The following is a 23,693-nucleotide window of genomic DNA, read 5'->3' on the forward strand; positions in this document are numbered from 1 at the left end:
TATTATTTTTCTTTTGATTTTTAAAAACCATGTAAATATGTAAAGATAATTCTTCTCTGTGGTCCTATGAAAACAGGCAGCAGGCTGGATTTGGCCTTCAGGCCATTGTTTGCTGACCCTTGCTACTGACAATCGCTGATCTATGATAATTAGTAAAATCTCAGAGACACCGAAAAATACAGATGTCTAGGTCCTGCCTTAGGACTTGGCATACAAAGTTAGGAAACCCTGGCTATCTTGTTTACCATTAAATCCCCAGCACATAGATGCTCAATAAGTATTTTTTTGAGTAAGTAAAAGACAATTTCTGGCATATAATAAGCCTATAAAGGTCTATTGGGTGAATGAAATGAATGAATGATTTACTGTATATCTTACACAATATATGGGATCCTAAAGATAGTGAGATTAAAATGAATTGTTTAATCTTAGAGCCATTAAAATAGAGAGAGGCCAGCCCTGAGGAGCATGAAGTGTTTAGTAGCTGGGAATCATTTTGGCCAGGTTACTAATTTATGTAATAATAACTGGAGAGCTAATATTATTTTGGTTAATTAAGGTGTGAGGGAGGTGTAGCAAATAAAACAATCTGCAGGCTATTTCAATAAGTTTCTTTACAGTTGGATTTTATAATTAAATTCCTTTAAAAACTTATGCGGAGAAAATGAAAGAATTTTCAACAAGGCAAGGTTTTCAAGACAAAGAAGCTAGTAGCTAATTGCATTTTTCAGGAGGGTGGACTCAGTGTATTTTAGCTATTTTAATATGCTAGACTATTTAACCAAAGACCCCCCCCCCCCCCCAATTAATATGGACTTTCAGGAATCTGGTTTGCCTCTAAGATACGGTAAATGTGGGACATATGATTGTTAGCCAGAGGTACATTTTATACTACATTTTCAAACTCATTTACATTGCACTCAAAGAACTCAGTAAGCTTTTTTTTTTTTTTTTTCTTGTCACACATCTGCCTTTATTGTGAGCAGCAGGTGGGACACTTCCAGCATAGTAAAAAAAAAATAATTTACAAAAGCAGGGATTCAGTGAAGCCGCCTGGTTGGGACCCTTGGGAGCTCATACGTAGATGCTGACCCAGAGCAGCGGGAAGAGGACTCCAAAGCCCATGAAGAGGGAGGCCACCAAAGCTATGAGGAGCTCTTTGTAGATATCCCGAGTGGATGCGGTGGAGGTGACCTCATACACTAAGAAGCAGGCGGTGAAGAACAGGCCAGTGGCCAACAGCACCACGGTCAGATGGGGGAAGACAGCCGGGTTCACTGGGCTGGTGTATCTGCTCAGGGCCTCAAACTCCATTTTGCTGGGCACAGGGCTCTCCGTAAGCTTTTAAGCATCCTCTTTGGCATGGGGCTATGTTCCATGGATACACACCGACTTATCAACTCGGAGGCGTTTCTCACCCCAGCAGCCTTAACTTTGCATTCTGTCACTTACTAGAGCAAGGCTGGACACGACATGGCCATATTAAGTACAAGTTTCACGTTCGGTTTATTTTTCTGCTATAAGGGTGGGATACTGGCTAACACATCCTAACTGCACTGTTGTAGTCTAGGTGCTTACCCTTCGCAAGCCTTGGTTTCTTCCTCTGAGAAGCTGTAAAACTATCTGCTTCAGAGCTTGATTGTGGAGATTAGATGAGACAGTACGTGTCAGCTGCTGAGCACAGTGTTTGCAGAATGGTAATGGTAGCGGTTATTTATATTAAATGACACATTTCATACTGTAATGTTTCTTAATGTAAGATGACTAGGTGACTGCTGACACTGCATAATACAAGCTTATTATGGACAGAGTGAACAGTAACTACTTACAAATGTTGGATGAATGAACTCCATCCTTTTTTTTTTACATCTTTATTGGAGTATAATTGCTTTACAGTGTTGCGTTAGTCTCTGCTGCACCTAGGGGCAGAACTCCAGCCTTTTAATATCCACAGGATAGCGCATGGGTCTGCTGTGCATGTGTGAGCAAGACTTCTTTTTAACAACTATTTTTCTTGTATCCTAACGTTGCTTGGAGAGGGTAAATGCAGATTTCACTCATGAGATTTGCGAGGACTACAAGGGCTATTATTCATTCATTCATTCATTGTTTATTTCAACAAATACTGAGCACTTACAACGTGCCAAGCATGGGCAACCATGAAGAATAAGACATTGCCTCTGCTTCTGAGGTGCTCACTTGTAGCGGGGGAGACAATCAAGTTAGCGACTGACGCGGTAACAGAGTAATTGCGTGGTGACATGGCCATGAGTGGAAGGGGCACCTAACCTGGCTTTGGGAGCTTAGAGAAGATTTCCCCGATGAAAGAAACCTCTGCTGAAGCGAGGAGAAGGAGTGATGAGGGGATGGGGCTGGCGGCAGAAGGAGCGGTGAAGGCATCTGGGGAGGTTTTTAAGGGCCTTGGAAACCACGTCGTGAAATGCAGACACCATCCCAAGGGCGGGAAGGAGCCTCTGGAAGGTTTTAAGTACACAAAAAACATTTGTGTTTAGAAATCTAATTTTGGTAGTAGTGCGGAACAAGTAAAGACTGCGGGCAAGGAGACCAGTTCAGAGGGTGTTGCGGTACCCCAGGCAACAGAACACAGTGGTCATGGGGATGGAGAGAAAGCAAACAGATTCATGATCTATTAAAGGGTTAGAATTATATTCCTTGGCCAATAACTGAGGGTGAGGATGTGAAAGATGGAGGATTAAATCCTGATTCCCAAGTTTTTTACTTTAGCTGCCGATCATTTGGTGAGAGGAAGAGCAAGTTTTGTCTGGGGACATGGGAAAATGATGAATTCTTTTGCAGGCATATTGATTTTTTTTAGTGCTTATGGGACCTCTGAATTGAGACCCCCCCCTCCCGCCGCCAGATGTCTGCAGTTTTGGAAAGGCGTGCTAGCACGTGTTCCATTTCCCAGGAGGGAGTCTAATCAGTTTTTTGGGATACGAACAAAGCACAGGTTCTTCACCCCTCAAAAAAGAGAGAGAAAATTAGAAAAATCTAGGAAGAAATAATTTAAACTTCAACATATTTTAAAATTTTGTGTCGATTAAAAACATGAAATTTTATTTTGTGGTTTAGTGGTTGTTTTATTTTGAATGACCAAGGTGGTGGGAACTAGAGATACAGATTTGTATGTTATTGGAATAAAGATGACAATTAAGATGACTGAGTGGATGAGATTATGGGGGGGGGGGGGATGAAGAGCAGGGGTTTTCGTTCCTGACTGCACATTGGAATCACTTGGAGAACTTTAAAAAAAAAATCCTGATGCCTAAGAACTATCCCCAGAAATTCTGACTGACTTGCTCCAGGATGACCTGGGGCAATGTTTGAGAAGCACTGGCCTAGAGTGAGAAGAGATCCCAGTAAAGAATATGGAGGACCGCAACATTTAAGGATCAGGCCAGAGAGGAAAGTTAAGTCAGCTGGGCTGCCATGGAGTTCAAGGAAACACCGCTCTTCAGGAGCATCAGGTGTAGCTGCGTCATATATGCTTGATTCAGATAATTGAGGAGTTCAAGAACCAACCAACCAACCAAACAATCATCATAGTTCTCCAAAGCGTCCATCACTACCGACTAAAGTGTTCCTCCTGGGATGTATAAGGATGAAAATGACTGCTATGGTTAAAGATTCTGGTACTAAGTCTGCATGCCAGAGAAGGGAGATTGGGAAAGGAATTCATGCATGTATCTGCGCTCTCTGTCTTTCTCCATATACACATACATTTATCTTTCTCTATTATAGTATAGCAGCTGTAGTATAATAGTACAGTATAAGACTTCCCTGGTGGCACAGTGGTTAAGAATCAGCCTGCCAACGCAGGGGACACGGATTCGAGCTCTGGTCTGGGAAGATCCCACATGCCGTGGAGCAACTAAGACCGTGCGCCACAACTACTGAGCCTGTGCTCTAGAGCCCGCAAGCCACAACTACTGAGCCCGCATGCCACAACTACTGAAGCCCATGAACCTAGAGTCTGTGCTCCACAGCAAGGGAAGCCACCGCAATGAGAAGCCCGCGCACCACAACAAAGAGTAGCCCCCGCTCATCACAACTAGAGAAAGCCCGTGTGCAGCAACAAAGATCCAACGCAACCAAAATAAATAAATAAATAAATTAAAAAAGAAAAAGAAACTCTCAAAAAAAAATAGTATAGTATATATAGCTGTTAGTATTAACAATGATCACATCCAACATAGGAGAAAAGTTGAAAGTAGAAACTTAAGTCTGGAAGCAACAATGTAGTTTTTAAAAATTGAGATGTGGTTCATATGCCATAAAATTCATTTTTTAAAAATGAATTTTAAAATGTACAATTCAGTGGTTTTTAGTATATTCATAAGGTTGTACAACTATCACTACTATCTAATTCCAGAAAGCAAATGTAATTTTGACCTATGTGATGGGATTAGAATTTGCTCTTAGTCATTTTGTTTGTAAAATATAACTTAGTCTAATAGTATATGAAAACAGTTCCAGTTTTAAAAAATAAAAAGCAAAAATGCAAAGAAACCCCTCATCTATTAAAAAAACTCTGGCACTGAGATATTTACTAACTCACTAAACAACACCAAAAAACAAACAAACAAACAAAAAACCCACTCACTAAAGAGCACCAAAAAAACCCCCCACTCTTATTAAAAAAATGTTACTTTACTTCCAGGTGATAGAACCAGCATCATTTGCCATTGATAGTAGGTTAGAGTAAAAATAAACGTAATGGAAATTATTAATGTAAATGTTTAAGTGAGGCAAAGATATTTCTCATTAATACCTCTTAAATTTCTCCTCTTACGTCCGCTTACCTCCATCACTGCTGCCCGCACTCTTGTCCATCATCTCCCTTTCTTGTCTCCCTGCTTCCATTCTTGCATTGCAAGGATTAAAGAGCTAATCCTTAACTTGGCTTTCCTTGTCTTGCATGACCTGTCTTTCCTTCCTAGCCCATCGTCATCTCCCACCGTTCTCTTCCTTCTTTACTGCACTCCAGGTAAATTGCCTCTTTTGCTTGCTCAGATGAGTCACTCCCCTTTCAGCCCCTAAGCCTTTGTTCGTGCCATTTTTTCCATCTCCCTGGAATACTCTCTGCTGCCTCTCTTCACCTGGTAAACTCCTACTTACCCTTCAGATTTTATCTCTAATGTCAACTTCTCAGGAAGTCTTCCCTGACCACACTTCCATGCTTCTTGCTCTTTCCCTGCTGAGTCCAATATCCCATTGTAAAACTTTAGTCTATATGGTATGTGTTTATTTTCGTGATTATTTGTTTGATGTTCATGATCTGTCTCAATAGATTATAAATTTAATAAGAGCGAGGGCTGGGTCTGTTTTGCTTGTTCTTGTACCCCCAGATATAGCACAGAGTCTGGTACACAGTGGGCTCTCAGTACATATTTTCTTGAAAAAAAAAAAAGAATGAGTAAATGAATGGATCCATTGTCCTTGATTGATTGTATTCTGAGCTCCATATTCTTTCTTGTTTTATCCTGACTGGAACGTTTATCTTATACTGAGGTCGATATGATGATTGCACAGAGTTACCATCTTTTGTCTGCAGTTGCCTCAAGTTCAGACTTCCTCTTCACCAGCCACATATCTATAGCTGAAGCTAATATCAATTCTAATTTACCACTATTCAGAACTAGGCAACCACAGAATTGAAGGAAGTCTATTTTCCCAACTTGGCTCGTTTTCAAAATCATCTGGAGACCTTTGCAGAATGCAGATTCCTGGGTTTTAGGCTTACAGAATTAGAACTTTTGGTTGGAGCCTGGGTGTCTGTATTTTTGATAAGTTCTCCAGGTAGTTCATATTCAGTGAAACTAGCACTGCACTGCAGAGTGGTATTTGGGAACCAGTACCCCAGGAAACTTGGCAAAATGCTTGTTGTGACTATCTTCCCTCTTTGTTTTGGAGATGAGGTGGAGGATGGGGAGATGGTAGAGTATTATAATATATTTCTTTGGCTTTTGTGGAAAGAAAACAGCTTCTAAGTTGAGTTCTTCCTGAAGAAACTAATTCCCACTTATGCCTGTAACAATTTCTGTATAATTTCTTCCCTTTTTACACTATCAAATATTCTATTGTAGTCCTGACTTCTCTTGTCCATATTGCAGCAGCTTAGGCTGTAACTGTCTAACACTTTTATGTACATTGGCCACTCATGGAATGTTACACTCGGCTATTGAGAGAAGGAAGGAAGTTGAGATGAGATAGGGCCATGACAAGAAATGATTCTGTAGCAGTTCTGGTCTCTAAGAAGGGGAATGGGGCAGACATCTCTCTCAATCATATTATTTAAGAGACATAGAAGAGTTAATCCACGTGGGTTTAGTATCTATGCACTTCTAGTGGAGGAGGAGCCTTGAATGGAGGTCACAGGGAATCAAGTGGCCCTGAGGATTATGATGCCAAGGATCAGCTGCAGTAGATCCCAGGCTCCTGTGAATCGTGTGTGTATCTTTGTTGGGAGGTAGCTGTGGAAAGGAGGAAAGAAACTGGAGACATCTAGCAGCATAGCAGAGCGATGGCTGGTTTAAGTGAGGTCCATGGCCAGGCTGCAGTGCCAGTAGGGAACTAGAGATGATACTAGACAGGTGACAGAAATTCAGTTCAGGGACACATGGTTCATGCAACGCATGGCGTTGTTTGTGAAACACAGGACGTTGCAGCTAAATTGGGAGCAGGGGAAGGTGAGACACCCTGGGCACCTTGGATCCTGGATTTAGGGCAGTCTGCAAATTATCTGACTCTGCCCATGAGTGGGAATGGAGCATCTGATCTACTTCCGGTGTTGATTCTCACTGGCACTCCAGAGCTGAATGGTAGGTAGGAAGCTGTCCCGTCACACCTGCCTCCCTTTTCCCCTCAGCTTAATTAGTAAAGGACACCTAGAAGAGGTAGGTAGAAAGGAAGGAAGAAAATAAGAATAGTTTTTGCAAAAATCAGGGAGAGATCAGTTTCAAAGAAGAACCAGTTTCCTTTTGGTACTTCCTCTGAATTCTTTTTCTTTCGTTACTGAGTTGCCCCCATAAGAAACGTTGTGGTCAGTCTTGAATTCTCTTGTTCCACTTTCCCTATCCTTACATGGTATCAGTTCTGCCGCCTAAATCCCTCTGAAATCTCTCTCTCCTCTCCTACCCTTAGCCGTTCTCTGCCTCCGTGCTCTTCTTGCTGCAGTGCCTCCTCATAGTGTTCCTTCTGTACTAAAAATCTGAGTGTCTCCATCCCGCTCAGAAGGCTTCAGTGTTTCCCTCTGACAAATAGCATAAATATTTATTGAATATTTCTTAGTGTTTCTATATACAGCCGATCCTCATTATTCACGGACTCTGTATTGTGAATTTGCCTACTTGCCAAAATATGTTTGTAATCCCTAAATCAATACTCACGTGCTTTCATGGTCACTCGCAATACTGCACAGAGAAGCGTTGCCTGTCATGCATGTGCCCAGCTGAGGCCAAACTGAGCGATGCTCTGCCTTCTTGTTTCAGCTCTCACACTGTAACATAGTGTCCTTCCAATGGTCTACTTAGTGCCGTGGTTTTCACGTGTTTGTGCTGTTTCATGTGACTTTGCTGTTTAAAAGCAAGGACCCCGAGAGAGTGGCATGGACTTATATATACTACCAAATGTAAAATAGATAGCTAGTGGGAAGCAGCCGCATAGCACAGGGAGATCAGCTCTGTGCTTTGTGACCACCTAGAGGGGTGGGAGAGGGAGGGTGGGAGGGAGACCCAAGAGGGAGGAGATATGGGGATATATATATGTATAGCTGATTCACTTTGTTACACAGCAGAAACTAACACATTATTGTAAAGCAATTATACTCCAATAAAGATGTTTAAAAAAAACAAGGACCCCAAGTGTAGTGTTGAAGTGCTGTCTAGTGTTCCTGTGTTCCTAAGTACAAGGAGACTGTAATGTGCCTTATGGGGAAAATACGTGTGTTAGATAATCTTCATTCTTGCATGAGTTATATAGTGAGTTCAATGTTAATGAATCAACAATACATATTAAATAAGGTGTCTTTAAACAGAAATATACATAAAAGAAAGCTATGTATCAATGCAGTGATAAAAGTATTGTGACCAGAAGCTCTTAGGAACCTAACCCTGTATTTCACCCAGGAGAACAGTTTTTTGCGAATTCTGTGCTCACTGCAACTTTATAGAATATAACCACTGCAAATAACAAGAATTGACTGTATATTGACTCAATTAATTCTTACACACATGCAGCTATTATCCTTGTTTTACAAATATGGAAACCAAAACTTAGGGAAGTTAAGTAATTTCACCAAGGTCCAGTGAGTGGTGTACCTGGAACTAGAACTCAGCACAATTTGACACCAAAATTCATGCCCCTGACCAATAGGCTCTGAGGTCTAAAAGCCTTAGCATGGCAGCTGAGTTCTCTTCCTATCTGTACCTGCCTCTCTTCCAGGCTGTCTTCTCCCCTGATCCCCTTTCTGTAGCTGAGTAGCCATATATGGCACATTTAATTTCCTGAAAATGCCATCTTCCCTCAGCCCTCTCTGTTTTGGGCCATGCTATTTTCTTTGCATATCTTACTTTCTTCTTATTCTAGGTAAATTCATATGTATTCTTCTTGCATTTCAATGCTAACTTTAAAAAGCATGTCGACATGGAAAAAAAAAAAAGCAGGTTGCAGAACCAGAACCATGTACAGAGTGATGTCCCTGGAATATGTACGGCGTGGTGGTGATGATTAACTTGTGAGAAATCCCTGAGGGGGGAATGAGTCTTCAGGGGAGATTTGTGGGAATCTGAGCAATAGGTGGTCCTCCCTATACGTATATTCTCCGCACTCTGCCCAACCTAGAGGGTCAGGAGTGATTTTCCCCCAGGAGAGATCATTGCTGAGTCCCTCTATATGAAAGTGATTGCTTTATTTGTAGCAGGGGCTACAGGAAGAGGTATAACAAGGGATCTTCACCTGCAGGGGTTCTTCTCACTATGCTTAGGGTGGGTGTGAAGGGAAAACTGAGAAAGAAAGAAAGAAAGAAAGAGAGAGGAAGGGAGGGAGGGAGGAAGGGAGAGAAGGAAGGAAGGAAGGAAAAGAGAAATGAAGGAAGAAAGAAAAAAGAGAAGAGAGAAGCAGGGAGGAAAGGGAGAAGGAGAAGAAAACAGTGTGATAGAGATGGAGAGAGAGAGAGAGAGAGCGAGCAAGAGACAAAGTGGAGATACACCTAAATGTTAACTGTGGTAATCTCGGTTTTAAGATTTGGGATAATTTTCATTTTTATTCTTTTTGCTTCTTGGTATTTTTCAAATATTTCTACAATTTAAGTATATTACTTTTTAATAAGAAAATATATTTTTATGAAGCACCTCAGCTATAACTTGCATTCATGCAAAAATATGAGCACTATATGCTTTAAACTAATAATAACAAGCTTAGTGTTAATTTATCGAGCACCTATTGTGTGTTAAACACTTAATGAACTCTCAGTAACATTGTGCAAGATTTATTATTATTATTATTATTATTATTATTATTATTATTATTATTATTTTATGGGGGAGAAACTGATGCTCAGAGAAGTTACATGACTTGCTCAGAGACATGTAACAAATGGCACAGAGCTAGATAGTCCCAACTCAAAAGACCATGGACATTTCTTTTATGCTGATTCTTTTCACTATTATGAACATTTAGAAAAAAATACCAGAAAAGAAGATTCCATTTGACCATTTGACCAGTTCTCAGCTGTGACTTATCCAGTTTGCATTCTCTCTGTCTCTTTCTTTTTGTTACTTGAACAAGGTTTATTGCTGCAAATCATAACTGCTCAGTAAATGTTGATTGGTTACTTTCAGTGACTGCAGAAGTTGAATACAGTACAGGATGAGACAGGAACTCTTTTTTATGCTTTGCATTCAGTGCTTTGTTTGATTTGTTATTTGGATTTCTTCTACAGCTGGTGAGCACATAGTAAATGGTGATGCCAGGTGAGTGTAGAGTTGGAAAGGTTACTGCATAAAAGAAAATCAGTAATGAACTTTAAGGAATGCAGCTGTGGAGTCAGATGAAGGCAAAGCATGATTTCCTGTGCACTTCAACTTCCTAAAAGTTATTAAAAAAATAGAGAAAATGAATTAATTATATTTTGTTTACTCCTGCTAAATGAGCAGGTTTGGGAACTTGCCAAAATATTGCACATTGTTTGAAAATATTACAAAGAAACCTCAGCTATGCACCAGAGATTCGTTAAATTTAATATTTTTAGAAGATGTTTTCAGTCATTAAAGACTGTTGATATTGTTTCCTCAGTATTTTAATTGTCACTGCTCAGAGATAACACTCAGCATTGTGCTGATATTTGAAAAGATTATTTTAAAAAGTCCATTTCATTTCCTGAGGTATAGGAGGAAGAGAATCTTCTGGTTTTCTTCTCTCTAATTTAAAAATCATGTTCACAGGAAATTCTTCATAATTGTTTTAAGTAAACAGGAAACAATTATTTGCTTGGGGGTGTGTATATATGTGTGTTAAAAATAGTATAACTTAAGGAGTACAATGTGCTTTGTTTTTTTAATATCAAGATTACACAACACATCCTTCAAATGAGACCTAAGGTTGTGTGTATGTTTTTGATGTGGTCTTACTGGCTTGAGGTTTTTATTTAAAGTTTTGTTTTGGGGTTTTATTTTTCTGAGGCTCTTCCTGTTGTCTTACAAGTCCAGTAATGAAATAGCAGTTGAAGAGCTGACAGATTCACACAGACAGTCTGTAACGTCATCTGTCAGGTGTCTCTCTTTCTTATTAGTTATCTGGAATTTTGAAGACCAATTGAGGCCATTACAAAATGTACCGCACATCTTAGACCCTACATCTTTGATTAATTAATGTTCACAAAGCACTTTGCAATTGATGAGTAAAACTGGCTGTTGAAATATACTGAATGATTCACTCTTTTTGTATTTTTCTCTTATTTTCACACTAAATGCATTAATCTGATTTTTTAAATTGTGCCATGACTGGTCTTAAGCACTTTTTTCCTTTGAGCTCTTTATACATTATTTACCATTTGAATAGGGATAGCCTTCAGAGTGTTGCTTCTTCTGATTTTCGTGGTACATGTATATTTCTCAGCTGGAAAACACCATTCAAATGTTATCTTAATTCTTAATAGAATTAATTTTTTAAGTCAATGGAAAAATCTGTAAAATTAATTCAGACAAATAAACCATACATCTACATAAACCTTTAAAGAGAAACCTAAAGATCACAGAGAATGCTAAGAGAACAGATTATCCCATGAAAAACTCTTATTTACAGGAAAAGTTAGTATATGTCTGAAACACAGGAACAGATGTGACTGTGAGGAGCAGGTATAATTTTTTTTAAATTAATAAATAAATAAATAAATAAATTAATTAATTTATGGCTGTGTTGGGTCTTCGTTTCTGTGCGAGGGCTTTCTCTAGTTGTGGCAAGCGGGGGCCACTCTTCATCGCGGTGCGCGGGCCTCTCACTATCGCGGCCTCTCTTGTTGCGGAGCACAGGCTCCAGACGCGCAGGCTCAGTAATTGTGGCTCACGGGCCCAGTTGCTCCGTGGCATGTGGGATCTTCCCAGACCAGGGCTCGAACCCGTGTCCCCTGCATTGGCAGGCAGATTCTCAACCACTGCGCCACCAGGGAAGCCCAGAAGCAGGTACACTCTTGATCAAATAACTGCAAAGTTTAATGCAAGTAACCTAGATACACTGTGCCTAAGAATTCATAATCTTACGTTCATATTGATTTTTCATAAAAGAAGTCATAGCATACATATATATACACAGAGGGCTATTAGTTTGCAAGAGCCAACTCGAAGAATCAAGATTTATACTGTGTATAAAAAACATATCATGTGGTTTCATTGTATGTCATAGCAATAATTATTACTAAACCATTTCAGAGGATTCATAGGTGAAAATTACTACCAGTGAAGTCCAAAGGAGTAAAACTATGATAGTATAAATTCCTAGATGATGGGATTTAAAATTAAATTAGGAAGCTACATTTTTTTTTCCTTCTTATACTTTGTACGGAGAAGCTGAAGATTCTAGAAATATAGGTTTTCCACTTTGCTGTAATAGAATGATCTATATCAATTTTAGATCAGTGAAAAGTAACCCTAAAGCTTTATAGATTTTAATCCCTGAAGAGCATTATGATATTTAAAAATTACTTTTAAGTTAATAATACCCTCATAATTTGAGGACACTCATCTTGACATGTGAGAATTTTCAGTGGGAGAGTATGTACTCCTAAAGAAGGAATATAATACAAGGAAGTCCTTCAATTCAAATGAGGAAGATACTGAGGGCTTCATTCTGTCTATATATGTGTATTTCTGATTGTCCTTGATATTGGAAGTTGAGTGCAAGTTTATTTTTGTAAGTAACAGCAGAGATGAACAGGTGATTTATCTCTGATTGACTCATTCTGTTTGTGGCAAATTAATTTTGGAAACTATTTTCAGGAGTTTTGACAAGATAACTCAGTTTTAATAGAAATGAGTCAATGACAGGAATAATAGAAATCTGTGAGGATGTTTTCACATATTCCATAGATAAAAAGTATTTGCAAGTTGAATTAAAGAGTTCATAAAGGTAGGTACAAAATAGCTATATTAATTTTTTCTTTTTATGTCTGCTGTTATTGGCATATATAACTAGGACCCCATCTGTCATCTGGTCAAATACAAAGATGTTCTGGTTAATATTTTTTCATTTCTTATTTTTTTTGCTGTGAAGTAAGACTTGAAATTCTTAGTGAAGCAACTGAGTTACATGGCACCATACTTAGAGATGCATATAAACCCATAAGGCAAAATATTAATAGTGTGTCAGGCACTTTGTTGGGCAAGTGCTCATATAGGACTGAGAAAAGAGGAATATTAATCTCGCCCATGAGTGAAAGCCACTTTCTGGGATGAAGATGAGGAAAATCAGCAATTATAGTCTGAATTAATACTTGTGTGGTGCTTTTTACATGTATTTTCTGATCCAACCTTCAAAATGACCTTGTGAGGTAGGTATTGTTATCTTCATTTTACAGTTGAGAAAATTGAGGTTCAGAGATATTAATTACCTTAAATCATAGATGAGCAGATAGATTTATCTCCAGTCTTCTGGCTCCATATTCTTTACTTTTTCTTTCCATCAAGTGGAGACAGAAGCAAAGTATTAATCCAAACTGAGGCGATCATCACAATTTTAATGGGAGAAGTAGTACTTGAAAGCCTTAAAGGAAAGGCAAAATCTAGATCTGCAGAACCAGGGATGTCACAAACTGAAAGAGTGGTTCATGGACTGAATTCAGCCTGCAGATGAGTCTGGTGTGACAAGTCCGGTGTTTTTTTAAAAAGTCTGAATTTGAATGACTTAGTTGAACAAGCGTTTTCTAAACATATGGCTTTTGTTAAATAGATAATTTCTAGTGTACCAGTTTAATTCCTTCCTTAAAAAGTTATATTCTTTCGAGTTATTTTCTTAGTGGTTATCCTGGGGACTACAATGAATATTTTAGCTTATAAAAATCTAGTTCATGTTAATAGTAACTTAGTTTCAGTATTATACAAAAACTTTGTTTCTACAACTCCATTCTCTCCCCCTTTCTTTTTTGATTCTTTTCCTTTTTTTGTATTTATGTTATTAGGTTTTTGGGGTAGAGGTTTTATGACTCCCTTCTTTCTTTTTACTGTCTTCCCCTGAAATGATATAGAATTATTTACTTTAGTAAATGTCTATTAAGTGAGAATGTTGGTTTTAGAAAAATGGGTGTGTAGCCTTTCTTTTCTGGCTTGTAATTAGTTAGTAAGGCCCGTTGCTTACTGTGATCACACCTAGTTTGTGCTACTGAAACAATGCTATCTGCATGAAAGATGTATTAGTATCTATTCTCAGTAGGTGGAGTACAGTAGAATGTGTTGAGAAGAGTGAGAGATAGAATCCATTTTCTTTTACCTCTTTAGGTTCATTGAATCCTTTGCTTCTTCAAGAGTCAGTTTGATTTTTATGATAGTATTATGCTGCAGGTCTGTGTGCTCCTGAATGTGGCGGGCTGTAATAGTAGTAGTAGTAGTTGTGGTAGTAATAGTAGTAATAGTAGTAGTAATAATAATATTAATAAGAAACTTTTGATAATATGTAAATTGTATTTTTAGCTCACTTTTGCAGGGATATTATAAGAGAGTTGTATTACTTAGGCTTTTTGCCCAAGTCTTATAATACTTTGATCTTTTGTTCACACGGGTAAAATATTAAAATGTGATTATGAAACCTTTACAGTTTTGTTTTTTAAAAGTCCAGTTCTTTTGAAAACCGGCTATAAAGCATTGCCATTTTTGCTTTTGTGAAAAAAGAAAAAAACCCTATATTTGTTGACTGGTTGTTCAGAAAAAAATACAGAATTCAGTAATTCCAGATCAGTGTGATGAGATTGTTTCTATGTCTTAGGAGACGACCCATCTTGGCTACTATGGATGTAATAAAACTTAATACATTCTCACGCACCCTGGAGCCGCGCGCCACAGCTAGAGAGAGAAAACCCACATGCCGCAACTAGAGGCACCCACATGCCGCAACTAGAGGCACCCACATGCCACAGCGAAAGATCCCGCACACCTCAACGAAGATCCCGCGTGCCGCAACTAAGACCCGATGCAGCCAAAACAAACAAACATTAATAAGGAATATATTGGCAAGTCCATATCATATCATCCCCCCCATCTCTCCCACTGTACTAAAAATCCTAATCATTAAAAATCACAAACAAATGGACACACAAAAATCCCATCAAACCAAATAACTACATAACATCTGGAAAAGTGTCAGTTTTGTTTAAGTAACCAAACAATGAGTGGTCTTTTTTCATGTCAATCATTTGTGTTTATATGTATTTTGTATTTTTTTCATTGGACAGTTATAATATTTTATTTTATTTTTTAAAAGTTTTGGCTGCGTTTTGGGTCTTCGTTGCCGCACGCGGGCTCTCTCTAGTTGCGGTGAGCGGGGGCTACTCTTAGTTGCCGTGCGTGGGCCTCTCATTGCAGTGGCCTCTCCTGCTGCGGAGCACGGGCTTCAGGTATGCGGGCGTCAGTAGTGGTGGCCCGTGCGCTCAGTAGTTGTGGCTCGCGGACTCTAGAGCGCAGGCTCAGTAGTTGTGGCGCACGGGCTTAGTTGCTCCGTGGCATGTGGGGTCTTCCTGGACCAGGGCTCGAACCCATTTCCCCTGCATTGGCAGGTGGATTCTTAACCACTGCACCACCAGGGAAGCCCTGGCCAGTTATTTCAGAAGGAGTCAATGAACTTAACTTATTCATCCAACCCATCATGCCAAGTGCTGCGGACTATGCAGAACTGGTGTAATTGTAGTTCCTACCATCGGGGGAGGGGTGTGTGTGTGTCTGTATAACTCTAAAAATGTCTTGAGTGTGATAATTAAGACATACAGTAATAATTTTTATTTAATAGTGCTGTTTTTATTTTTCAAAAAACACCTAAATTATTTGAAAAAATAAGCACTGCTCTTTAGTATATTTATTTTCCTATGTCTCTATATAACCTGTTTTAAGAGCATGTGGCTTTTCTGATAGAATGAATATGTTTTTCAGAATCTTGCATGATCTAGTGACTTTCAGAATGATGTTGTCAGGAATAGAATTTTATTGCTTGTAGGTTTATCCTTCACGTGTTTATACATGTGATTAAAAAAGTGAAAACCTATTTTAAGGTGGAAGTGAGCTTAACTCATACTGTGTCATCCCTTGAGGGAACATCACTCTCAAGGATTGGGCACTCCACTTTATTGGATAGGAAGAGGTCATGTGTCACTAGTTTCAGTCAGTTTCTCCTTTTTATGGAAAGGAATACCCCCCAAGTGTACAGAAAGGAGCACATGAAAGAAGATAGAAAGCTTTGGCTTTGTGTCTAAGGTCATACCTTTAACTCGTAATTATAGTACTAACTATAATGGTTTGTGTGGACTTAGAGAGGTATAAAATGTTACAGCTTGTTAAATCAAATGTATTTGTGTTAATTCAAAAGTATTCATGGGATAAAGAAAAATAAACCAATAAGTTTCAAATGTTTATATCAAGGAAAGCATTTCAGATTTTATTTCCTACTGCTTGGATTAGTTTTATCATTAAGATAAGTTTTAGACTTGCCTTATTCACATTGAAGATTTGCAGTGTTAAAAGATGATGTCATTCCACCTAGAGGGGTGGGATGGGGGGGTGGGATAGGGAGAGTGGGAGAGGGAGACACAAGAGGGAAGAGATATGGGGACATATGTATATGTATAACTGATTCACTTTGTTACAAAGCAGAAACTGACACACCATTGTAAAGCAATTATACGCCAATAAAGATGTTAAAAAAAAAGATGATGTCATTGATATTTTATTTAGTTAATTCTTAAATCTTTTAAATTTCTGTTTGTTGATTTAAAAAATCAAATATTAAATTGTAGCTGTTTACAAAGAAACATTCTTGTTTTTCCTGCTCATATTAGGGGGCTTACTTTCTACGTCATAAAAAGAATCTCTAAATTGGTATTTTTATCTAACTAATGATCCAAGAAAACACATGGGGTGAGTTGTTTTATAGATAAATTTCTTTTGAATAGAGAAAAAAAGTACAGATAAAAATAAGAAAGAGCTGAAATAAAACAAAAGAGATTTCCCATTTAGAAATAAGTCTATCAGAGGGACTTCCCTGGTGGTTCAGTGGTTAAGACCCCACACTTCCAGTGCAGGGGACACGGGTTCAATCCCTGGTTGGGGAACTAAGATCCCGCATGCCACTCAGCATGGCCAAAAAAAAAGTCTATCAGAGACCATATTCTTTGAACATATAAACTTTGATGAAATGACAAGCTAGGCTCTTTGAAAACTATGTTAACTCTTTGAAGTTGTGACCACCTAGCTTTGTCCCTCATCTTTGGAAAATATTTAAGTGCTGAAACATATGTGATTATATAACTACAAAGAGAACTACTGAAAAAAATGTTTTTGCTTTGTAAAACCTTATATTCTAAAACAGATTACACTCATTCATTCATCTTATTGAATATACAGGGGATGAGTAGGGATGGACTTTCATAGAAACAAAAATGATAAGTATGGTAAATTCTGCAAGGTGGAGGTTTATGGTGCTGTATGAGCATTATGTGGAGGGATTTGATGTAGTCCTGGTCATCAGGGAAATTTCTCTGTAGAAGTGATGATGAGTTGAACTCTGAAGAAAGACTGAAATTTACTAGACAAAGGTAAGGGGAATTGTGTTTCCTCTGCTTGGAATTATCCACATATTTTACACTGTCATATTTTTACATATTTGTAATGGCCTGAGAGATCAGCTGTAGTTCATCTTTTCTTCAGATGAGGAAACTCGAACCCATGGAGTAACCAGCCTGAATTTCATAGCTAGCTTATGAGAAAAACTGAATTAGGATTTATGATGTATGGATGAGTAATGCTATTTTCGTTAAGCCAGACTCAAGACTTAAGAATAACTGAACAAAAAATGCACTTAACCTTTTATTCATTCCTTTATTCACTCAACTTACAGTTATAAAGCAGCCACTGTGTAGAAGGCCCTGTTCTACTTGATGTGGAAGATAAAGAAGTGAATGATGTATGGCCTTTGCCTTTAGGGAGCTTACCATCTAGTTGAAAATATAAAGCAATATCTGAATTTACAGAGTAAAGTTATATCTGTCAACAAAAAAATACAGATAAAATGTGGGGATTGAGATGAGGAAAGGGTTATGTCCATTTGGAATGAGTTTGTGAAGCCTTCCTGGAGGAAATGATAGTTGAACTGGGCTCAGGTGTGAAAATGAAGGGCATTTGGTGCAAAATATACTGCATGAGCAAAGGCAAGAAAGTTGTCAGGGCATCAGCAGGTATAGTTCTCTTCAGCTGACACTAAAACAGGTGAAGGGAGGGATAGTGGGAAATAAATTTGGGATATGAGTTACAGCTTGATTGTGGATAAAAACTATGGATACAAGAGAGCCATTATAAAAAGGGGCATAAACTAATAGTAGCTGTTGGTCAATGCTAAGTACATTGGGTAGAAGATAGAGAAAAGTTGAGTATGTAGGTGCTGTATGGTGCGCTGGTGATACAAAGATGAATATATGCAACTTAGAGATGGAAGTAAGTGTGATGTTCAAAACATGGAGAAATCAAGTGTGAGAGTTTCATGCCTAGGTTGGGGGGGTAGCCATTAGTAAAGAGTTTTCAAAGGTTTTGTAGGTAGGTGGGGCTTTAGTTACTGTTGACCTCTGCTCTTGCTTTGTCTCCTTTGACCATAGATTCTCTACAAGTCAATCACGATCCAGCAGTTGACAGTGAAGTCTTACTGAGCCAGGTGCCACCACTGTGCCGTGCTTCCCTTAGCTCACAAGGCTGCCCTGGCACCTTCATTCATTCATTCAACCAAGTTTTATTGAGCGCCTACTCTGTGCCAGGCACTGTGCTTAGGTGTTGAGACTAGTGGTAAATGATGGTGAACACTTTTTCTGTCCTCAAGAGTCTTATAGTCTGACAGGGAAGACATGTTAAAAAAGTAATACCTTAAAATAAGGTATGATTAGTATTAATGATAGGGGAAAGGTATTGAGTAGCATGGAAGATAAAGCCAGGATTCTTTTCCATGATCATAGCATTTCAAGGAAATTGAAAATATGTCCTATCAGTTCATGCTTTGTCACTGCCGGAGTCCTTGATGGCTACTAGGAATAATCAGTATTAGTTCTGAAATGCATACAGTCTCTTCACTGTGTGAGGCGTAAAGAGAGAAGGAGGACTCATGCCTGGGAGCATAGGCTTTGAGTCCAACAGTCCTGGTTGGAATTCTGTCAGTACTTGTTTGCTGGGTGATCCCGTGTAAACTACTTAATGTCACTGCCCTCAGTTTCTTCAATTGTGAAATGAGGAAAATTACATCTGTCTCTTTGGATTGCAGCAAGATTTAAGTGAGAAGAGTATTTAAAGCATAGTGATTTGTATGAAAAGATGCTCAACATCACTAATTATTAGAGAAATGCTGCAAATCAAAACTACAATGAGTTATCACCTCACACCGGTCAAAATGGCCGTCATCAAAAAATCTACAAACAATAAATGCTGGAGAGGGTGTGGAGAAAAGGGAATCCTCATACAGTGTTGGTGGGAATGTAAATTGATACAGCCCCTATGGAAAACAGTATGGAGGTTCCTTAAAAAACTAAAAATAGAACTACCATATGACCCAGCAATCCCACTACTGGGCACATACCCAGAGAAAACCGTAATTCAAGAAAACACATGTCCCCCAGTGTTCATAGCAGCTCTATTTACAATAGCCAGGTCATGGAAGCAACCTAAGTGTCCATCAACAGAGAAATGGATAAAGAAGATGTGGCACATATATACAATGGAATATTACTCAGCCATAAAAAGGAATGAAATTGGGTCACTTGTAGAGACATGGATGGACCTAGAGACTGTCATACAGAGTGAAGTAAGTCAGAAAGAGAAAAGCAAATACTGTATGCTAACGCATATATGTGGAATCTAGAAAAATGGTATACATGGTCTTATTTGCAAAGCAGAAATAGAGACCTAGATGTAGAGAACAAATGTATGGATACCAAGGGGGAAAGGGGTGGGGAGGGAGGAATTGGGAGACGGATTGACACATATACATTATTGATGCTATGTATAAAATAGACAACTGGTGGGAACATACTGCATAGCACAGGGAGCTCTGCCTAATGCACTGTGGTAACCTAAATGGGAGGGAAGTCCAAAAGGGAGGGGATATCTGTATGTGTATGGCTGATTCATTTTGTTGTGCAGTGGAGGCTAACACAACATTGTAAAGCAACTGTACTCCAATAAAAATTTAAAAAAAAGAAAAGAAAATAGAATAAAGCATCGTGACTTGTACATAGTGTTCAATGAGTGTTATCTTTTAAAAAGGTGTAGTGCTTGTAAGAGAATGGGATTTCACAAGCGTCTTAATCTTCATGTAGGATTTTGACCCCATCTCCACCAATCACTGCCTTAGGCAAGTAATCTGAATTTATTCTGCTTCTCCCAAAAGGGATCATGTTGCCCCTTCTTTCTTTTTAGTAAAGAGGTCTCAAGATTAATTATATCCTGTAATGGTTTTCTTCACTTTCAGAGAAGGTGCTACATAAATGGTGTTTTATTCCTTTCCTTCAACTAATTTTTCTATAAAAGTTGAAAATGCTTCACATCTCTTTCTAATTCTATTTTTTAAAAAATGCATGTGGCTGTTTACTTCACTTTTAATGTGATGTGGGGACATTTCTCATGAAGTAATAATTTGTGTCACTTTATATAGTGTTGCCAAAGTCCTTTCTTGCCAATCTTCTCCTGACATGTAACAATTGTTAGGTGGGATGGATGCATATACAGATGCTTAACCATATTTTATTGATTATAAATAAAATAGCTTAAAAATAAAACTTTAAAAATATAATCACTGCTTCCATTTTCGTAAAAAAGTCAGTGCAAAGAAATATGGATGTTCTCTTAGGGACGGAAGGATGGCTTGGATTTTTCTTCATTGAACTAGGACACAGATGCAGTCTGGAAAGTCACCTTCAGAACCACTACAGTGCAAAATGCAGTGCATCTTCGGGAGTGTGCAGGAGACAGGATGAGCGAGAGCTTATCACGCTTTCAGAAAGTCCCTGACACTGTATTCTTAAGGATGAAATAGCTATGGGTCATATCCGTCTTCTCCTTAAGCTCTGGTGTGTAAGAAATGCCATGTTACTTATTTCTTTCCAGTCAGCCTAATTCCAACTCTGAGCTCCGATCCCACCAGCTTGAAGGGAGTTCATTCTCAGTCATGCGGGGACTCCCTCTCTTCCAGAGTTGTGCGGGCGAGATCACGGGGGGTTGCACAGAACAGTGCTCGAGGGCAGTCCTTGGCCTTTTAGTCCAAATCCGTTTCCCCCTTGATGCCCGTTGTTTACCAGTTTCTCTCGACAGAGTGTACTGGCATCTGGTGGAACAGCTTTTGTGGTGCTGTACACTGCAGAGTGTTTTCAGCATCCGTGGCTCTCACTCACTGTGACAGTGAGAGTCACACGGAGTGAATGAAGCCTTCCCCGCCTTTCCAAAGCCCCTTGGTTGAGCCCGTAATGGACCTACTTTTATCTCCCCAGCCAGTCCCTTGGAATCTGATGGTGTTGGGATTATTGTGTGACCCGGTGTGTGGGGACCCAGGTGGACTCAGGTGCTCTGAATGGAGCCACGCTTGTAGGGCCACTTTGCTGTTGTTTCCTATGGAGACCGAACTTCCTTCCTGGAAGTCCGCGAGGGGGAAGCTGTGGGTCCCTTCTCTGGAGGTCCCACAGGCCTCCAGCTCTCCCTTAAGCTGGGGGCAATCTTTTTCTTCCTCTTGCTGCTGTGCTACACCTGTCCCCACCTTTATCCTCCAGTCTCACCCCAAACGCAGTGGCTTCTTTTTGTCTCCATAGCACAAGGCTTTTGGAAAACTCTAGCAAGGAAGGGAGGTTCTCTTCAGGCCCCTTCTGCTTGAGCCTTGCAGCCTGCCTGTGGCAAGGGAGTGTGGAAAGTCTGGCCATCTTCTCAGAAGGTAGGGGTGGAGTATAAGGAGAAATAGAAAATAAGAACTGCTCAATGTTGCTTCACTCTTGGGTGATTCAGTAGCAGCAAAATCAAAAGGCTAACTAATACCTCAACAAATTATCGCACCGTGTCCCTAAACCTAGATTTTGTATCACATTTCCTTCAAAAACAAATGTTCCTTTTGACTTCTAAGGTTTGATCTCTTTCCCACAGGGAATCGGAGCTCTGTAATTTGGGCAAATAGGACATATGGCTATTGGTAACACGGTGGCAAAGGCAGAGAACAGGGTTGAGGGTTGTACTGCCTTTTCTCTATTGGCGCTCCTCTACTAAGCAATGGAACCCAAAAAACTATTTGAGCTACTATTTTTTGTCAATTCTCCTGTGGATAGTACTTTCCAGTTTGATAGAAGGAAAGTTAATTCTTTCCATGCAGTGGCTGTCGCAGGGCATTAGATTTTATTTCCCTTACTGAACCCCCTGGAGTGGTTAGTGCTAATCCCTGTTTGTCTGGTCCTGTTGTCTTGTGAAATAATCAAAACTGTGATTGACAGATGGCTCCTCATCTGCTACAGGAGGATGATAATAGTGCCTATCACATGGGGCTGTTAAAGGATTAGAGGAATTAATATATGTAAAGTGCCTAGAACCCTGCTTGCACTCAATAAGGGTTGTGGAAGGGCATAATATTAATGTGTCCAGGCACCATGCGAGTTACCATTCTGTGGTGGATATTATTATCCCCATTTCACAGAGGAGAAATCGGAGACTTAAGGAGTTTTTTCATTGCCTAAGGAAACAGCCTGTCAGTGGGTGAGTTGAAATTGGCGGCAGCTACAGAAAGAAGTACCCTCTTCCTAGATGTGGTGGAGAAAGGGGTTTGGGCGTATCTAATTGTAAAAGCCTCCGTTGGTATTGTGCCGAGTTTCGTCCCCTACATGCCTGCACACTGCTTTCTACTGAAAGTAGAAAAACGAAGTAGAAATCTAATACAAACTACCACAATATTAAGACTGAAATAAAAATGAATCTGGTTGTTTGCTGAATACAGAGTCCACACCTGGAATATATTTGTTGGTTCCTCCTTACACACTCCTGAAGAATATACTGTAATTACAGGCATTATTTAATGAAGCAGGCAGGTGGGCACTGTGGTAATAGATTGCATTTTATTTTCCTTAGGGTAATGAACAGGCTTAAGATATAATGAGAAAATATGGGTTTTGGGATTGAAATCCATTTTAATACAAATCACTGGAAAAACAAAATTCAGAATGTTTTAACATTTTAAAAATTAACAGATGTTCTTGTAGAACATCACATTTTATTTTTTCACATTATCATGCTCTGAAGTAAACTGAAAGCAGGATCTCCTAGTTCACGTGTGGATAATTCATAATAATTTAATAAAAGGGATAATTTCTTCCCCAGAAAGTCATCTATAGTTCTTAGTATGTGTGTTTTTACCAAGAAAGAACTTTAAAAATATGTTTGAGATACTCATTTATTGTGAGAAATACTACTGCTCCCCTATCAGCAAGTCATTGTCAGACTTTTTTTCTTTTTATTGTTTTATTAAATTATCCAGATAATTTCTTTTTGTAAGGGAGAGATATTTGTGAACACTAAAACGACTAACTTAAGTTGATAAAGATTCCTTTGCAAAAGTAAGACTTTTGAGGAATTACTGAACACACATCATAGTTTTGTGTTCTGATTTTAAAATCAACAAAAAACATTGATAATAACAACTAAAATTCTAATTTATTGGGTTCTTACTTTGTGCCAGTTTATATCTTAAGCATTGTACCTCACTAATTCACTGACAAAGCAGTAAAGTGAATATTTTACACACAAAGGAAATGAGGTATTAAAGATGTTATATGATTTTTTTTAGGTAAGAATCTTGGCAAATGTTGGAGCACTGGTTTGAATCCAGATCTCTATCATTAGCAGGTTCTCTTAGCTACTGCATTATGATATGAATAATATAGAAATGCACAGGCTATTGTGGACATACAGAGGTGGACACAACCA

At 38.9% G+C, this 23,693-nt stretch overlaps 2 protein-coding genes across 2 annotated transcripts in view; one reads left to right on the forward strand and one right to left on the reverse strand.

The window, feature by feature from the left end:
* The window catches only part of SUGCT (succinyl-CoA:glutarate-CoA transferase), a 790,246-nt gene that overhangs the window by 168,224 nt on the left and 598,329 nt on the right, over nucleotides 1–23,693 (forward strand).
* LOC132371602 (transmembrane protein 258-like) lies at nucleotides 1,075–1,314 on the reverse strand. Its single transcript, XM_059932891.1, has one exon. The coding sequence runs from the start codon at nucleotides 1,312–1,314 to the stop codon at nucleotides 1,075–1,077; it is 240 nt and encodes a 79-aa protein (XP_059788874.1).

The sequence above is a fragment of the Balaenoptera ricei genome, chromosome 9, assembly GCF_028023285.1.
Source record: "Balaenoptera ricei isolate mBalRic1 chromosome 9, mBalRic1.hap2, whole genome shotgun sequence".
NCBI classification, from domain to species: domain Eukaryota; kingdom Metazoa; phylum Chordata; class Mammalia; order Artiodactyla; family Balaenopteridae; genus Balaenoptera; species Balaenoptera ricei.

What these genes read in the sequence shown, in the direction of transcription:
- LOC132371602 (XM_059932891.1), bottom strand. Translation starts at nt 1,314, where the DNA reads ATGGAGTTTGAGGCCCTGAGCAGATACACCAGCCCAGTGAACCCGGCT.